At 29.7% G+C, this 17,408-nt stretch overlaps 1 protein-coding gene and 1 long non-coding RNA gene across 2 annotated transcripts; both read right to left on the bottom strand.

Annotated features, from left to right (window-relative positions):
- Positions 1-6,196: 6,196 nt before the first annotated feature.
- LOC103873773 (A-agglutinin anchorage subunit) lies at positions 6,197-8,128 on the bottom strand. The gene has a single exon (XM_009152172.3). The coding sequence runs from the start codon at positions 6,861-6,863 to the stop codon at positions 6,366-6,368; it is 498 nt and encodes a 165-aa protein (XP_009150420.1). The 5' UTR covers positions 6,864-8,128; the 3' UTR covers positions 6,197-6,365.
- Positions 8,129-8,403: 275 nt separating this feature from the next.
- On the bottom strand, positions 8,404-14,162 carry LOC117128523. Its single transcript, XR_004451842.1, has 2 exons — positions 11,975-14,162; positions 8,404-11,629 (listed from the first exon to the last, which is right to left on the bottom strand). It is a non-coding gene; the product is annotated as an uncharacterized LOC117128523 (long non-coding RNA).
- Between the last annotated feature and the right edge of the window lie 3,246 nt (positions 14,163-17,408).

Consider the following 17,408-nt stretch of genomic DNA (forward strand, 5'->3'; position numbering starts at 1 on the left):
TTTATGATATTTATTAAATAATTTCTTGTACTTGTAGGATTTTGATAATTTGTTTTTAAACCTTTTTTAGTTAATATTTTCCTTTCACAATTTTCTTTCTTTAGTATCTTTAAAAACGAAAATTATATTTTTTAACAAAAAATAAATTACTTTCAAATAATCTTTTATAATTATTTACTTGTTTAGGATTTAAGATAAAAGTTACTATCCCATAATTTTAACAATATATAATTGAAAAAGACTGTGTAATAGTAATTTTTCTTTTCCAAAATCTTAAAAAGAATTGTAAGAACATATTTTTGGAATAATATATCATTTTTTAAATCTTTAAAAAGGATATCATGTTTTTGACACATGTCACAATCTTAAAAACTTTATTGACATATGTCGCGATAATGTTAATTAGCAACTTTAAAGAAACAAACTTTATATAATAAGATTATATAATTAAAATTTTAGTAAATTTTGCTTAATAATTTGTAGTTTTAATTTTTGTAGATAAATACACTTAAAACACATTAAAATATTCATACAATTGTTTCCCGAGTAATTTTAGATTTATTTCCACGTTTTTTTTATTTTCCGTAGATGTCATCAATTTTTTTATAGGAAAACAAAATTCAATTTCATGGTTGAGTTTGTTCATAATCTCTAATCTACCGCCGACAATTTCATTTAAGAATCTGAGTAAAAAACAAAAGATGTGTTCATTTCTTTAAGAGTTGTGTGAAATTTAATATGAACCTTTTCGTTGAATTTGTTTTGATAACCAAAAATTTGTATATTTCCGGAAGCTTAACCATCGAGCCATTTCATAATAAAACATTTTGAAATACAATCACTTAAGCATAATCACGTACATCATCTGAAAAAATAGTCTTTGGCAACTCCTTCTTAAATCGTCTCCTCTTCAAACAACGCAATCCATCTAGAGTAACAAACATACATTTTCAAAATCTTATATAATATTGAACCTTTTATAACAGAAGTTTGTAACAAATTATATTTGGTTTCCTTATCTCTTCCCATATCATTGTTCTACATTCTATTCAATCTTTGTGTTACTGCTTTTCCATTTTTACTTTTAGACCATCTCATTTTTTCACATTTTCTGCCTCTCCAACTAAGTTATTTCTTAATTTATTGTTCGCGTGGAATTTTTTTCAATCAATCATCTTTCTGAAAAACCAATTGATCTCCTCTACTATCAATACCCGTATATTAATAGGTTTCTATTAATCCTTCATGTATAATGTATTGACATGGTTACGAATACATTGGAAAACAAACTTATAAATCGACATTGGTTTAAGTCTTTTATTTTTTATTGTAGGCGATTAACTATTTTAGCAAAGCAATTATTTCACCAAATTGTATTGAGTCATCTAGAAGATGTCTTTCCTTCAAAAATATGTCGAAAGTTTAGCAAACAAAATATCAAAAGAAAAGGGGATAAAAAAATAATATCAAGTATCTCTCGATGGATTTCTGATTCCCACAAAAATCACGTTTCCGGTGGCTGAGACCTTAAAGAACTAAGAAACAATATTGAAGTGATATACGTAAAATGTTAATCATAAATTCTCACATTTAGGGTGTTCAGTCTGGTAAAATCTCGATTAAAACCACACCGAACTAGAGAAAATGGTTTGGGTTTGCTAATATCGAATATACCAAATGGTTGTTATTTAAAAAAAAAAAACTGCAGTATATGGATATGATTTGGTATATAAACCGAATAAACTGATTAATTAAAATATAGTAGTATAACTATATGTAAATTATATAATATAATTAATAATATATACATAATTTATCTCATTTATAGGAACTCATATTTAAAAGGTTGACATTAGTAATTTAATATTTTATTTAAGTTAAAAGTTATATTTTCCATTTCAATCAAATCAAATAAAACACAACTTGTATATATGCGTGCTAATTCAGTTATTTAATAATATAATCATATTACTAATTTTCTTATTTTAGTTTATAAAATTATTATTATAAACTTAATATATTTTCTAATTATTTTAAATAATAAAATAAAATAAATTTTCTATTTAAGAACTTATATATATTTATGTTTTAATAAAATCAATATCTAATCCTAAAAGTATATTTTACTAAATGTTATAAAAATAAATATATTTATTGTTTTTGATATAAAACTAAATAAATCAATAACTGATGGTATATATACCAAACCAAACCAAAGTAGATATGGTTTTAAACTGATAGCTACTTTTTCATAAATCAAAATACCGAAAAACAAAAAAAAATCAAACCGAAACCGAACCAAATTTTGGATTGAACACCCCTTAGTCATAGCATACCCCAAAAAGCAAACATTGGATAATTATATACCAAAAAAAAAAATTTCTCTTAATATTGAAGAATTTGATATGATATATCTTAACCAAAATAAATAGATAATAATCTTTCCAATCTTATAATTTTAAATATATACATACATATTATTTTAAAAATTAAATAAATATATTTATTTTATCTTAATTTATCATAACAATTTGGTCTTGGGCATGCATCGTTGTGGGAACCGAAATTCGCACAGTCGGTTTCCGTTTAAATTAGATAAGTTAGGAAAATCTTAATTTTCCAGAGGTTCCGGATATCTGCTAAACAACACACCAAACAATCAAAACACGAAATAAAGATGAGAAAAATAATAAATGGTAAAAAGAGAGCAAAAAGAAGTCTTATTCCGAATTTGCGTATGAGCGTTTACAACAAGGTAAGAGCCTCGGCTACAAGAGTTGTCGGCGAGTTCCCTAGTTCTAATAACCTAAGACTGCAGAACCTAGTTGAGTCGCAGCTCGAAATAACAAAAACTGAAAGTTGCCTAATTGCTTTAAGTGCTAAGTTTGCTCTGGAAAAGTTCTTTCTTGTGCCTCTCACCTAGGACTCCTTATATACTCTTTCCAAAGTCGGTTTGAGATTTCCTCTTCTACCCTTAAGCCGTCATAACTCGAAAATGAAGATATTCTATTTTTCTCGATCTTCATGATTATCCACGGAAACTTAACATTTATCTGTGGAAATTTGACATTTATCTTTTCTTGCGGACTAAGTATAAGCCGCCATAGTATCTATGGACTATTCCTTCAAAAAAAATAGTAAGTGGGTTTCTAATCACGTTTTAGACCAATTTGGGCCGTCTTTCGACTCGAAACGTTTATTACGATTTTTATCGATAAAAATAAACTTTCCGTGATTTTTTTCGTAAAGTTTAAGTGATAACTCCAATCGATGGGAGTGAGAAATGATATGGCTGCGGTACATAGGAGCTAGCATTAAGGAACACATGAGAATGCACGGATTTGGGTCGTACCCGTTGATCGATGTTCGAGACAGTTCGGTCGCTACGTAGCAACCGACTCGTTCGCGGATCAGTCGCTACGTAGACCGACCAAATGGCTTGGTCGGTCGCTACGTAGCGACCGACCGAGTGGCTTGGTTGGTCGCTACGTAACTACCGGCTCGTTCGCGGACCGGTCGCTATGTGGCGACCTTGTTTGGATCTTTTTTTGACGTTCTATGAACGTGTTCTTGGGCTATGGGTGTTTAGTTTTAATGGATCAACCGAGACTAGTGTAAGATTTCACCGCAAAGTTTTTCGTAAATAAATTACTTTTCGTAAAAACGTTTATGCCGATTTTTACGGATATTTGGATGTTAACTTCGCCGTGTCCATTTTTGACGCCAACAATCACTTTTTACAGACAAACGGATATGTTCAACATCAATATTCTTTTCTTACATATAATTAAACTAAAATTTAAAATTAAATTGTAAGCAAATAATAAATATTGCAAGTCAACGAAAATTTATTTTAAATTTTAAAACTTTATCTGCAAATAATGCAGGAAAATACCTAGTTAAAAGTAAAAATATAGAAAACGGTGGGTTCTACTACGACCTATTGGTTTCCACAGCATCTCAGGTTCGAAACTTGAAATCGATATATAAAACATATGTGGAAATGTCTCTTTCGTCCTTGTCTTCTTCCTGTGCAAGCTTCTTCTTCGAGTGACTGTACTGTTAGGGTTTGATCGTTGTAGTTTCTGGAAGAGAAGAATGATCGATTCTTGTAGTCGTTTTGAGCTTGATTTTGTGTTCACTACATTATGGTCAACGATCTCACTACTACTCAGAACACTCCCTCTCCTCCGCAACGGTTTTCTCAACCATCGTCATCAAGTCAGCATCGCAGCGGCTGGTTTCCTCTCTCACTGGTGTTCTCTTGCTGATAAATCACAGTTTGGACGACAGTTTGTTGAAGATGATTCTCCCCTGTCGGCGATGAACATTACGCAGCCTATTGATGAAAACTGGCGGTATGAGGATCCTGAGTATCGGAAGTGGAAGAATCTAGAGGCCGAGATATTGAACCTATAGCTCTTCCTGCCAAAGATATTCTTCATTCGAATAGGTAAAATTCATGTTCCGATCAAATATGAACTTCACCTTGTTCTTTGTAGGATGGTTTAGTGGTGTTGTAGTTATGGGTCAAGTATTAGGCTACAAGCTGCAAAAACTTGATACATCAAATACGTTTTGAATAACAATTCCAATCTTGATTTAGATTTGGTTGATTTGAAGTACGTGGAATGAAGTTATAGCCTCATAGCTTGCTCCAGCAGCTTGTTCTTAATAACGTAGAGACATCCGTTTGGAGTTTGATGGACAATTTCTACTGAATCCATAGATTTCATTACCTGAGGTTTAATCTACAATGGTTCCAACCAAACTGTTGTGTCGAGAAAGCCAAAGTCTTTATAGAGACCATGAAAGTTTTTATTGGGTTATCTATCCATAACTATTGTTTCACCATAATGTGATAGTGCTCTTCCATCTTCGTTTTGTGTGTATTGGAGCAATAGCCGAACGTATCTGTTTATCCTATATATATATTAATTGTGAAGCATTAGCCCACGTGTCATCACTACGATGATTCTTAAAAATCTTTAGAAAAATAAATTGGTGTATATAAATATAAATTATATTTTTGTTAAACTAACTATCAAATTGATTAGCAATTTACAAAAAATATTCTCAATTCTTTGCTTAAACAAAATAATTAACAAATATATGATAATTAATGATTATGAATAATACATATTTGATAACAATTTTTGTATCATCTATTTTTTTGTTTAATTTTATATTATTAAAATAAATTAAACAATCACATTAAGCATATAATAAAAAATTAGATTTTTTCTTATATTTTAAATTTTGATTTTTTTTAAATGACTATAAATTACTAAAATGGTAAAATGCATACATTGAAAACTTTGTGATCAAATGTTTAACTTTTTTTTTCAACAAGATACAAATGATCACAAATCGTATGAATATGAAATCTTATGAATAGATATTCATATTATATATATACATATATATATATGGGGTTTTTGCCAAAATTGACTTTTTTGCAAAATTAAATTAAATTATATACTATATAAAAATATGTAAATTTCAAAAGTATATAATCTGTTAAATTAAATTATATACCCATATATATATATATTTTTATAGGTCAATTTTGCAAAAAACCATATATATATATGGTTAATTTAGTTATATGATCACACCAATTTAATTATATAACTAGTAAATAAGGATTTTTTAATTATTCAATATATATTTATTATTTCATAATATGTTATAAACATATAATATATAAAAGAATTTATATATAATGTTCATTCCGCGCAAGGCGCGGATCTTAACCTAGTATACCATATAAAATAAACAAAATGATGTTTTTATTTAGTTACCAAAAATATGATTATAAATAAACAAAAGGTATTGGTTTTGATTTATGTGCTTACTCTAATATATATACTCTTATGTATACAAATTATTTTTTTAATAGATGGTTTCTAATATGTTATTTGATCTTGACAATCCCAGAAATACAGTCGTTCATCTCACAATACTAGTTTGACTAAGGAAGCAAAGAAGAAGACCAATACTTCCTTCATTTCTTAGAATATTTTACTTTTTTATCAACATATCTTGGAAAATTCTTTCGATCATTTATTTGGGACGTTTAACCAAGTTGAGGATGTTAAAAATATCATTTCACTTAGTGTGACTCAGTTATATCCAAATTTTGTTAATTTATTGCATGGATCTCTTCTAATTGCTGGATCACTTGGAAGATCGGTTGCCATAGAAAATGGAACTTTAAACTTAGATTCAGATGATGGTTCTATAAAACAGTGTCATTAATACACAAAAATAAGACTAACGAAGATTCAGAACCAAATGGAATAACCTTTACTTGAATGTAGTAACTACTTTTGCCTTCTTATTCCGGTCCAATGCAATGAATCTCAGGAATGTTTGTGCCAGCAAACGAGCATCAAAACACAGCGTTTGATGATGTACAATCGGGACTTGTGCTCCTTTGCTACTCTACACCATTTTTGGGTCACCGAAGCTCCTTTCTGAGACAGGCACCTAGAGAGTGATGACTTGGAAGATAAATCAGATGAACATTTGGTAGAACTGTTTCTAGAAAGATCAAATAGAGACTTAGAAGTTTTAGGTTTGGTGGAGAAACTCCGTCTGAAAGTGGGATCCGAAGAACTAGAAGAAGACAAAGCTTTTGTTGAGCAGCTTCTCGTGAATTGGGACTCCGGAGATGGAGACGATAATGTTTTAGTTGAGAAGCTTCTCTTGAAAAGGGATTTCGAAGATGGAGAAGGAGAAGTTTTAGTTGAGAAGCTTCTTGCGAAAACGTGTTTTGAAGAAGACGAAGAGCAAGAGAAATACATGGTTTGCAAGATGGAATCATCCTTCGTGAAGTTCCTTAGCTTTTTCACATCCATGAATTAACTATCTGCTTCCTTTTTTTTTTATCTGAAAGTGTCAATGTATATATATTGTGTGTGTGCGGAGAGATAAATATGAAAGATGAGAGATGAGAAAAATGAGTTCAAGTCGATAATATATATATAAACTAGCCGGGTCTACATGACTACATCCTTTGCATGGAGGCTCCACAACTCTTGTTGCATAGAAATCAGATCTAAGGAAAATCTAGTTGTATCTTATATATTAAAACAGAAATCACAACTTTAATTCATGTGTGATATTTTAAAAAATAGATACTCACTAGAAATCAGTTATCATTCATTTATTATAATAATATGGCTTAATAATATATCATTCCTAATATAACATCAATTTCTATAAAACCGGATTGATTAACAAACTCATATTAAATTCCTTAATAAATTATACATAGTGGTAATGTAAACCATCGTATACTTGCAAATACTGATTTGATTTAACTAATTTAACCAATATATATATATATAATGGTTGTATAGACATAAACCATTTTGTTCATAGACTAATACATTTTCGTACTGTTCGAAAGTTCTGGTATGTTAATATACATGCCGTTCATGTATTAAACAAAACCAACTCGTATCAACGACATTTGTAGACAGACCATACAGCTGGTTCGTCGTTAACAATCGAACATTTCACCTAAAATGGTCCATAAAACCTCTGTTTTAGATTGTTGTAGTCATTTACACATTATTTATACATGTTCAAGTGATGATTCGAGTTTGATTATTTGAACCTGTTCACCTGAAAAGAACCATCAAACCGGTCTTATCATATCAACATCGAGCATTTAAACCAATATATGATGTCCTTCTATTTTATCCAAATCATTGTTTATCTTTAAAACCAATATAATAAGATTTTTCAAAACGAAGATTCTGTTGCAACAATAATATATATTTCCTTATATCGAAAAAACTAATTTACACAGTATCATATTACTTGAACGTTTAAAAACGAATATTCTAAAACATAATGATAGAATTATAACATAATGACTCCTCATGTGTGTTTCCTAAATTTTTGCTATGAAATATCAAAGCAACTAAGAAGAATATCCTCTAATATATATAAAACCATAACAACTTATTCAAAATTTTCCACAATTAATATATATTACTTGCGACGTGAAGCTAAAAGTTTATTTTTTATGATATAAATCTATAAAGCTAAAAAATTATTATTTTTTAAACTTTCTAAATTTGTGAAATATTACAATATCTTTGAAGATGACATTAAAACAATATTTTACCAATCTTTATATATATAGTTACGTTTTCAATAATGAAATAATAATCCAAAAAATATATATAGAAGAAGATACAAATATATGTGAAAGTTTGAAACAATCTATTCAATAAAAAAATATACCGTAAAATTATAATGTTTTAAAATTGATAGAATATATATACATTTAGAATTGAAAACAAAATGATTATATAAAAATAAATAGAGACAAAAACCCGCGCGGTTGCGCGGGTCGAGATCTATTCTATACTATTTTTTTTTTTTACATCGAACGGCCATTCTATTACTCAAGCTTGAGGTGGTCTGGGTAACCAGACCGGAATAGAACAACCAATGAAAAGTAACTCCCTATGGAAGGATCTAGCATTCTTAGCTAAAAAGTCTGAAAACTGATTTCTCGCTCGTGGAACATGAGTGGAAGGATCTATTCTATACTATTAAAAGAGAAGTCAATACTTCTTTCATGTGTGATATTTTAAATGGACCATCCCTAGAAAGTTGCTTACATTTTTTTTTTGTATTTCATAACAATATCCTAATAAGATATTTAATTATCTTTTTATTCCATCAAAATATAATTAATAATGGATAATTTCGAAAATATATTTATTCCATCAATATATAATTATAGTTGCCTAGTTATTCTAGAGTTAATACCTGCATATGATCTAATTAATAATAATAACAATTAACATTTATTATGCAAATAAAATAATGTTAGAATTTCACCATGCAGATAATAAAATCAAATCAAATATTAAAATCCTAACACTATTGTATTTTCATAATAAGTGTTATTATTATTAATTATGTTATACATTATACATATATCAATATTTATATAGATGTTGTGTTAACAAACATGTATTGATAAATATATAATATATATATATATATATATATATATATATATATATATATATAGACTGTAGTGATGAATTTTTCATACGTGATTTTTCATTTGGACCATTCTTTAAAATTTTATCAAATTTGACATGAATTAATTATAATATTTATATTTTAATTGAATAATAATAAATATTTTTAAAGAAAGTTCTATAAAATCTTTTAAAAATATTTTTGGAATCAATTTAAATTTTATATCCAAAAGTAATTAATTTTAATTTTAGATATCATAAACTATAATTAGAAATTAAAATTTATTTTAGTTTTGATTTATATATGAAAATGTAAAATTATATGAAGTATTATAATTATATATTCACTGATAATAACAATCTAAACTGATTAATTTTAAAAATAAAATTTACAAAGATTTTGTTAGAAATATTCATTTCTATTTTAAATTAAAAGAAGATATTTTATCCAACTTTGTGTATTTCTCAAATAGGATATTTACTACAAACATATTTTGAAGTATTATGTATTATAGTTTTTCTTTAAAAGAAATTCTCAGCATCTCAAAAAATATATTTTCTACTATATAGATCCAATTTAATTTGATTTCATATAAATTTAAAATAAAAAGTATGTAAAGTAATATTGTTACATAATAAAGTTTCCAAAATAATTTTTGTTACAAAAATATAAAATTTATAGTAATAATATATAAGCCACATACGTAAACGTAGCTATTATAAAATTACATAATATATAACACTAAATTACGTTAAGTTATTGTTAAATTTTGTTATATAAACTAAAACATTTTAGTATATAAATATAAAAACCCGCACGGTTGTGCGGGTCAAGATCTAGTTAATAATTTGATCTAGTTATTAGTTAGCATATTACTTATATGATCAATTTACTTATGATTGTGTGAATTAGTTTGAATTTTTAACTTAAAATTTTGGTATAAGAAGCTTTTATGAATAAATTTCATGCTAAATATATTTATTTTTGAGTTTTCTAGTTTCTATAGTTACATTCAGAGGCGGACCCACTACCAGGTTAGGTGGGTCAGGTGACACAGGTTAAATGATCATAAATAGTTTTTTGGTATGTATGAAAGTATGTAATCAGTAGCTTAAATGGTGAGTATATAGGTTTTGATACCCCTAAACCTGGGTTCAAACTCCATCTTGACACTTTTTGTATACATTTTTAAAATATATCTATTATGACACAGGTAAACATTATTGCTGGGTCCGCCACTGGTTACATTTACCATAAAATATGTGGCATCGTGAACAAATCTATTGAGGGCTAGGGAGTTTTTGGTATTTAGACACTTAAGATTTTAATGGTTTTAAAATAATTTCTTTTTCAAGTTAAAATTTTCCCAAGCATACTTTAATTGTCCTTCAAACACTCAAAATATAATAAAAAAAATCAATGTTTCAAAAACCATTTCTGATTTACGTTTTGTAACCAATAAAAAAAATCAATGTTATTGTAGTTTTTACTTGGTTAGTTGGTTATCAAAACTTTAACGGTTAAATAATGGATGTGAAGTTTTGTTATTATCTTATTTTAAATATCTAAATTTTATGGTTTCTAGCCAGTTTTGTTATTGCCTTAGTTTAAGAATATTTCCAAAATTAAAATCTTTGTTATGTTCAAAAAAATAATGGATGTGATTTTAAAAATAATAAAATTAATGAAACAACGATTTGAAAAATTATTTTTTTGTTATCATTTTAAAACAACTTCTAAATATGTACAGAGGTTAAAATTTGATTATAACATATTCAACTAGTATCTTTAGAACTAAATTAAAGTTTATACATCCATTAAAATTCTTTTTTTTTCTGAATGAATATACATCCATTAAAATTCAAACTACAATCAGATCATATTCTTCTATTATAAAACAAAAATCTAATTCTTATTAAAATAAAAATTTACAGTCAAAAGATTTTTACAGTTTCAACCAAGCATATTGTGTGTAAATAACTTTATGATATTTTGTGAAATAACACGATATTAGTTTTGTAATTTTCATAGACGAAATATAGTACAAATCATGAGAAGATAAACCAGGTTTTGCATAAAGATGGTATTATGAGATTTATCCATATATCATTAGCTCTGTTAAGAAGATTCCAACAACAAAAAAAAAAAACTAGTACTATAAACTTCTGCAGTCAACGAGCGTATAACTTTGACCACATCTATCAATGTTATTTCACTGTCAGTACATGCATGCGAGTCTTGATCATGTTCCAGCAATCTGTCGGTTAGTTATGAGAATGTAACGAACATGCATGTGAAGATTCCATTAAAGCTCAAACCAATAGTATTTTTTGCAACTTTTAATCCACCCAATCGAAGTAAGACCCGGTATATTATTATTAAAATAGTATTCCATATATAGTTGGAGTTTCTTTTTATCAAGATTGATGATTATAGACAGATAGCTCTCTCTAACGTTTACCTTACTATCATTTTAAAGATCCTCATCATACGCCTCCAACATATATTCAACCTTGTTATCTCGGCAAATCAATACGCATTCGTACCAAACAAATTGAGAAGGTCGATAATTGGTTCTTATCATTCATCTAAGACCTCAAGAGAGGCGTGCCTACAGTATATTAAAAAAAGCATTCGCCTCAAACCCCCGATTAATATAACTGTTTTTAGGGTCCCAAAATTTAAAATAATTTATAATATAGTGGTTTAGACTTATTTAAAAAAAACATTACTACAAAAATTAGTTAATTCATTTTTTGAATTCATGTATTTTTTTCTATATGACATAATATAACATATTTACGTTATAAACTTATTCTTTTATAGTATTAGACTTGTGTATTTGGTGAAAATAATATATCATATTAGAAAATTAGTTTCATTACTGTTGTAAATAAATTTATTTTTAAAACTTGCCTTAGGCCCCTAAAACTCTTCGCACGGCACTGCTCAAGACCTATATTTATACACATCAGATTTCCTAATACTATAGAATTAGAGGAAACTACAATAATGGATATATTCTATTCTAATGTCATCTAGGTTTGGGATATGTACATGTCCCAATACAAATCGATTCATCTTTGACAATGTGATGATCATTCATTATAATCTTCACGTTCTGAAAGAATTCAAGAGATCAAAAGTATTGTTCCATGGCTATAAAACCGGAATAAGTAAAGCTATGACAGACTCGCGTGGGTTTTCATATAAGTTGTCCTAATACGATTGGGTTTTCATGATTGAACTACTGCAATTGGATAATGCAATGGGTTACTTATGTTTCCTACTCCTTTATCAATGGCCATGTAAAAATATTTTTCTTACCTTAACGTGCAATTAGACAAGAAAACTAATCTTCCCATGTATTTTCATACTCTATGGAGTAGTGCTTTCAGATTTATGCCACTCAGATAAGTCACTAGAACCTCTGAAAAGCATTCGAGTGGTGAGAGGAAGCTATAGATAAATAATCTTCTAATTGCACGCGACATCATGTTATTCGCCAAAACCACAACCAAAAGCTGCTGCCTCTAATGATATGATCATTGGCAAGTATAAAAAGGCTTCAGGACAAAAGATCAATCCTAAAAAATCCCCTATCACCTTCTCCGCTAAAATATCACCGTAGATTAAATCAAGGATTAACTGACAATGTTGAAATCTGTCATATGAGCTATGAGGTACCCTCATCTACCCACATATGAACCAACCATATGGATAATTTTAAAATCTTGACATCACTCTGTAACTTTACGCATCAGTGTTCCTAAACGTATAATTCAATATTGACAAGATGAGAAAAGAACGTGCTGAAAAGGGTGGGATACGAAAGATGTATATGAAAAATGTGCCCTATATATAGTCACCTAAGATTATTTAGCTGGATCGAAGAGCTATAGATATAAAGACAATAGATTTTGGGACCAAAGACAAAGACGAAGAGAATATTTAAAACTGAACACATTGGACCAATATTACGTTCACATGTGAGCATATTAATTGTTACAAGCCGTGACCAATGAAAACTTCTCAGATTTCTCTGTTCACATATTGCTTAGTACTAGTAGACAAATATTAGACAAGAAAACTATTAGCTCCACCGAAAGTTTGATGTGTTCTTTTGGCCGCACAAAATTAGCCTATTAAGAGCATCATTATCGGTAAAAACGTTTTTGGGTTCTTAATTTTTTTTTGTGTGTTCTGATTTAAAAAAAAATTAAAAATAAATCAATCGCGCGCTGCCACGTGTTTGTGAGGCCCGTAAACAGTACAACAAACCCCTGTGAAACGTTTCTTATTTGGCGACATTGAAACACGGTTTTTGCAAAAAGATGGTGGGGCCCATGCGTAAGAACCCTCCTCCCACCACCGATAATCATGCACTAAGAAACCATACTAAACATTCTTTTTAATTACAAACACACAAGCCGTAATTTTCTTGATAAGAAACCATACCACATTTAGTTTTCTTTTTATAATCTCGGGTATCCAGCAAGCCGAAATCCAATCGAGTAATTCTTGAGGGGGAAGGGGGGGGGAGGGTTTGTTTACTGACGCCAAACAGACCTCGCAATGGAAATTAAAGATCTATTTTGACTGGCCATACAATCGGATATATCTGAGATGTCAAGTTTTAAACCAGGGTGTTTAGCACCTTTCCAAGTCCGTGTGTACCACTTGACCACGCTCGTGTGGTTACAACATATAATTTTCTAATCACGAAATCACATAATTTTATAATTTTTCGAAGCGTAATTGAGTTTTATAATTTGCACCAGGCCTATAAATTTTGTAATTGATTTTTATTAAAAATTATAAAACTCAATTACTCTTCGAAGTATTTAATACTTAAAAACTCAGATTCCTGCTCCAGCCTAACGCCACATCAACCAAATTCACAAAATTAATGGTCTTTTTCAAGTTCGGTAGAAACTGAATCCCCTATATATTATTTGAGAAGCATTGCAACATTTTTTTGTAGCCACGTGTAATCACTAGAATGATTTCTTAGAATCCTTAGAAAAATAGGTTGGTTCATATAAATATAAAATAAGCTTTTTATTAAATCAAAATAAATACATTATTATTGTGCTTCATTATTTCCTTAAATAAGATTACAGAATTGCCTAATGTGGCTAAAGTATATATGACAATTAATGATTTTGAATAATAAAGATTTGATAAAATAAGTGTGTATTATATTTATATTTTTTTTTAATTTTAAGATATTAAAATAAATTAAACAATCATAGTAACTATATAATAAAAATTAAAAAAATTATTTACATATTATATTTTGAAATTTTAAAAACGAGTATAAATTACTAAAACTGTTAAAAGTTTTATATTCAAATTTTGTGATTTATGATTTAAAACTTTTGTTATGACATGATATAAATAATTAAAAAATAATATAAGTTGAAAGTCTCATTTAATAAGTATCAAAAATAAAATATATATAAATATATGTATCATTTTAAATTAAACTATATGCCATATAAAAATACATAAATATCTTAACCTTTGACCATTTTTTTGATACAAAATTTGAAAATATATTGACAACTTAATTTTTTAAAATATTATAAATTACTTAAACCATTAATTCTACAGTGAAAATTTTGTTATCACTAATTTAGACTTTTTGCTATAATAGATACAAATGATAAAAAAAAATATGAGCAAAAAAATCATATAATAAATATTAATATTAAAATTATACCATATATATGTTACTATCATTTAAATTTAATTATATATCATATTTAATAGAAAAAATATTTTTTCGATTTATAAAATTTATTTATATGTTCACACCAATTTAATTATATAAGTAGTAGATAATAACTTTTTAATTATTCAATATATATTTATTATTTCATAATATGCTATGAACATATAATATCTAAAATAATTTATATATATAATGTTCATCTCGCGCAAGGTGATGAACATAAATGTGATCCAATAAATCCAAATAAATCCAAAACCCTTATTCATAAATGTGATCCAATAAATCCAAAACCCTTATTCAAAGGCAAACGTTGAAGAGTCATTTAAATTGCAATCCTTTTGATGATTTGCTTGAGGGGTTTGGAAAAATCCTTAATCAACATCTCAGTGTCGAGATCTTTGTTTTGTGAGTGAAAGGTAATTATTGAAAACAATCAGATATGGTCAAAATTAAAGAACTGATCTGTTGTTACCAGAAACGCAGGAGACGGTTCACCACCATCCGAGAACAATGACCGGCTGACACCATTGTTGTAGTCTTTGTAGGAAATAAAATAGGAGGTGAAGCAGTGAGAATTGGAGAGGTCTCCATCCATATTTATTGTATAACAAAGTAGGGTTAGTAATGAGCTTGAAGAAGGAAGTTAATGGTAAAACGTAATTCCATGGTTTCTAGGTTGAAGAAAAGCTTTACACATCGGTTTTGGTATCGTTGCTGGGAACAATGGGAATTGAGAAGACGCATGATGTCGAAGACTCGAAGGAATATTACGTTAAGGGACTTCAAAGGTCTTACGGAAGGTTGGGCTTTGTCAATTTATCAGTAACTTGTATGGCCCAAGATGACATGTTTAATTCTTCGTAACAAAAATATAAGTTTAAGCTTTGTCAATTAAATGACGGATTTAAGGATTTGTGAGACGTTACGGTTAGCAAAGGGAGTCGAGTTTACTCTGTGTGTTCGTCGGCTAAGACTTAGCTGCAAGAAGAAGAAGGGAGAAGAACCCTATTACATGTGGGCAGCAAATAACATGTGGGCCGCAAAAATATAAGTGAAGGCAAGATAGATTTTATTTTCGGGACGCACATGAGCGTAACAAATCTACAAAAATAAGAAACGCGTGAACACACAGAGAGCACAACGAGTCTACACGTGTCGCTAAAAGCACCCCCTTCTCTGCTGACGTGGCTGACGTGGATTTGTGAGACGTTACGGTTAGCAAAGGGAGTCGAGTTTAGTCTGTGTGTTCGCCGGCTAAGACTTAGCTGCAAGAAGAAGAAGGGAGAAGAACCCTAATACATATGGGCAGCAAATAACATGTGGGCCGCAAAAATATAAGTGAAGCCCAGATAGATTTTACTTTCGGGACGCGCGTGAGCGTAACAAATCTACAAAAGCAAAAGAAACCCGTGAACACATAGAGAGCACAACGAGTCTACACGTGTCGCTAAAAGCACCTCCTTCTCTGCTGACGTGGCTGCTTGTGGAGAGAGCATAATCTAACTTCCTCTTTATGATTACGTGGCAGCACAGGAGAAGAGAATCTTCTCCTTTATATATATATTGGTATTTGCCAACGCCATCATTTACTCGAGCTTACGGAAACTGAACATCTTAGTTGGGAAAGGATTAGCAACGACAGGCACTTCAACCAGCTTGGTAAACTCGTCGACTCGGATGGCGACGTTTGAATAACAAAGGTTGAAATTTTTGTTGCTTAACATGACATCGAAACCCTCTCAGCTTGTTCATAGCCCCCTCCCTAAGAAGTTCTATGAAAGTGTTAAGGCAATACAGAGGCTTGGATGAGATATTCCTATAGGAAGAAGAGATATGTATGTTTATAAGAGACCAACAATTATGGAACCAAATAACAGTAATCACGAATCAAAATCAGTGCAAATACCAAAAAAAAAAACTAAACTAAACAAACAAACAGTAATCACGAATCACAATTAGTGTAAAATCTACCTTATCATTCAAAGTAGCATCTCGTTTCCCATAATTTCACCACCTTTCTTCACATTCCTAGCTTTCCAACAACCGAGAAGGCGTGTGACAACGGTTAGACTGCAACGACCATGCTTAAATTCGGAAAGTTATATGGGAAGTCGCCATTGTTCAACTCAACTTTCAAATATTTGAGTTTGCTTGCTAGGAAGGTCCAATATTTATAGATGTAGATTTAGGGGGTTACAGTGGAAACGAAAATGTAGATAAAAATCTTAATGTGGGAGTTGTGGCCTAATGAAGGGAAAACCCAGATTAAATGACGGATTTAAGGATTTGTGAGACGTTACGGTTAGCAAAGGGAGTCGAGTTTAGTCTGGTGCATCTGGAAACTCAAGACTTCCCCAAAGATCCAACATTTTCTCTGGAGAGCTTTGTCTGGTGCATTGGCGGTGTCAGAACGTCTTCAGTCCAGGGGTATACACGTAGATTCGACTTGCCTAGCCTGTGGTCAGGCATCGGAAACGATTTGTCATGTATTGTTCCTCTGTCCTACAGCAGTAGAGGCCTGGAGACTAGCACATATTGAGCCCCCTCCCACAGGATTCTCCACTATATCCATTTTCCTCAACCTTCATTACCTTGTGGCGGGTACAAAAAAAAAAGTTGGAGGCAGAGCAACATTAAATCTTTCCCCTGGATA

Source organism: Brassica rapa, chromosome A01 (assembly GCF_000309985.2).
Source record: "Brassica rapa cultivar Chiifu-401-42 chromosome A01, CAAS_Brap_v3.01, whole genome shotgun sequence".
NCBI classification, from domain to species: domain Eukaryota; kingdom Viridiplantae; phylum Streptophyta; class Magnoliopsida; order Brassicales; family Brassicaceae; genus Brassica; species Brassica rapa.

Coding starts and splice junctions, on each gene's coding strand:
- LOC103873773 (XM_009152172.3), bottom strand. CDS start 6,863: ATGGATGTGAAAAAGCTAAGGAACTTCACGAAGGATGATTCCATCTTG.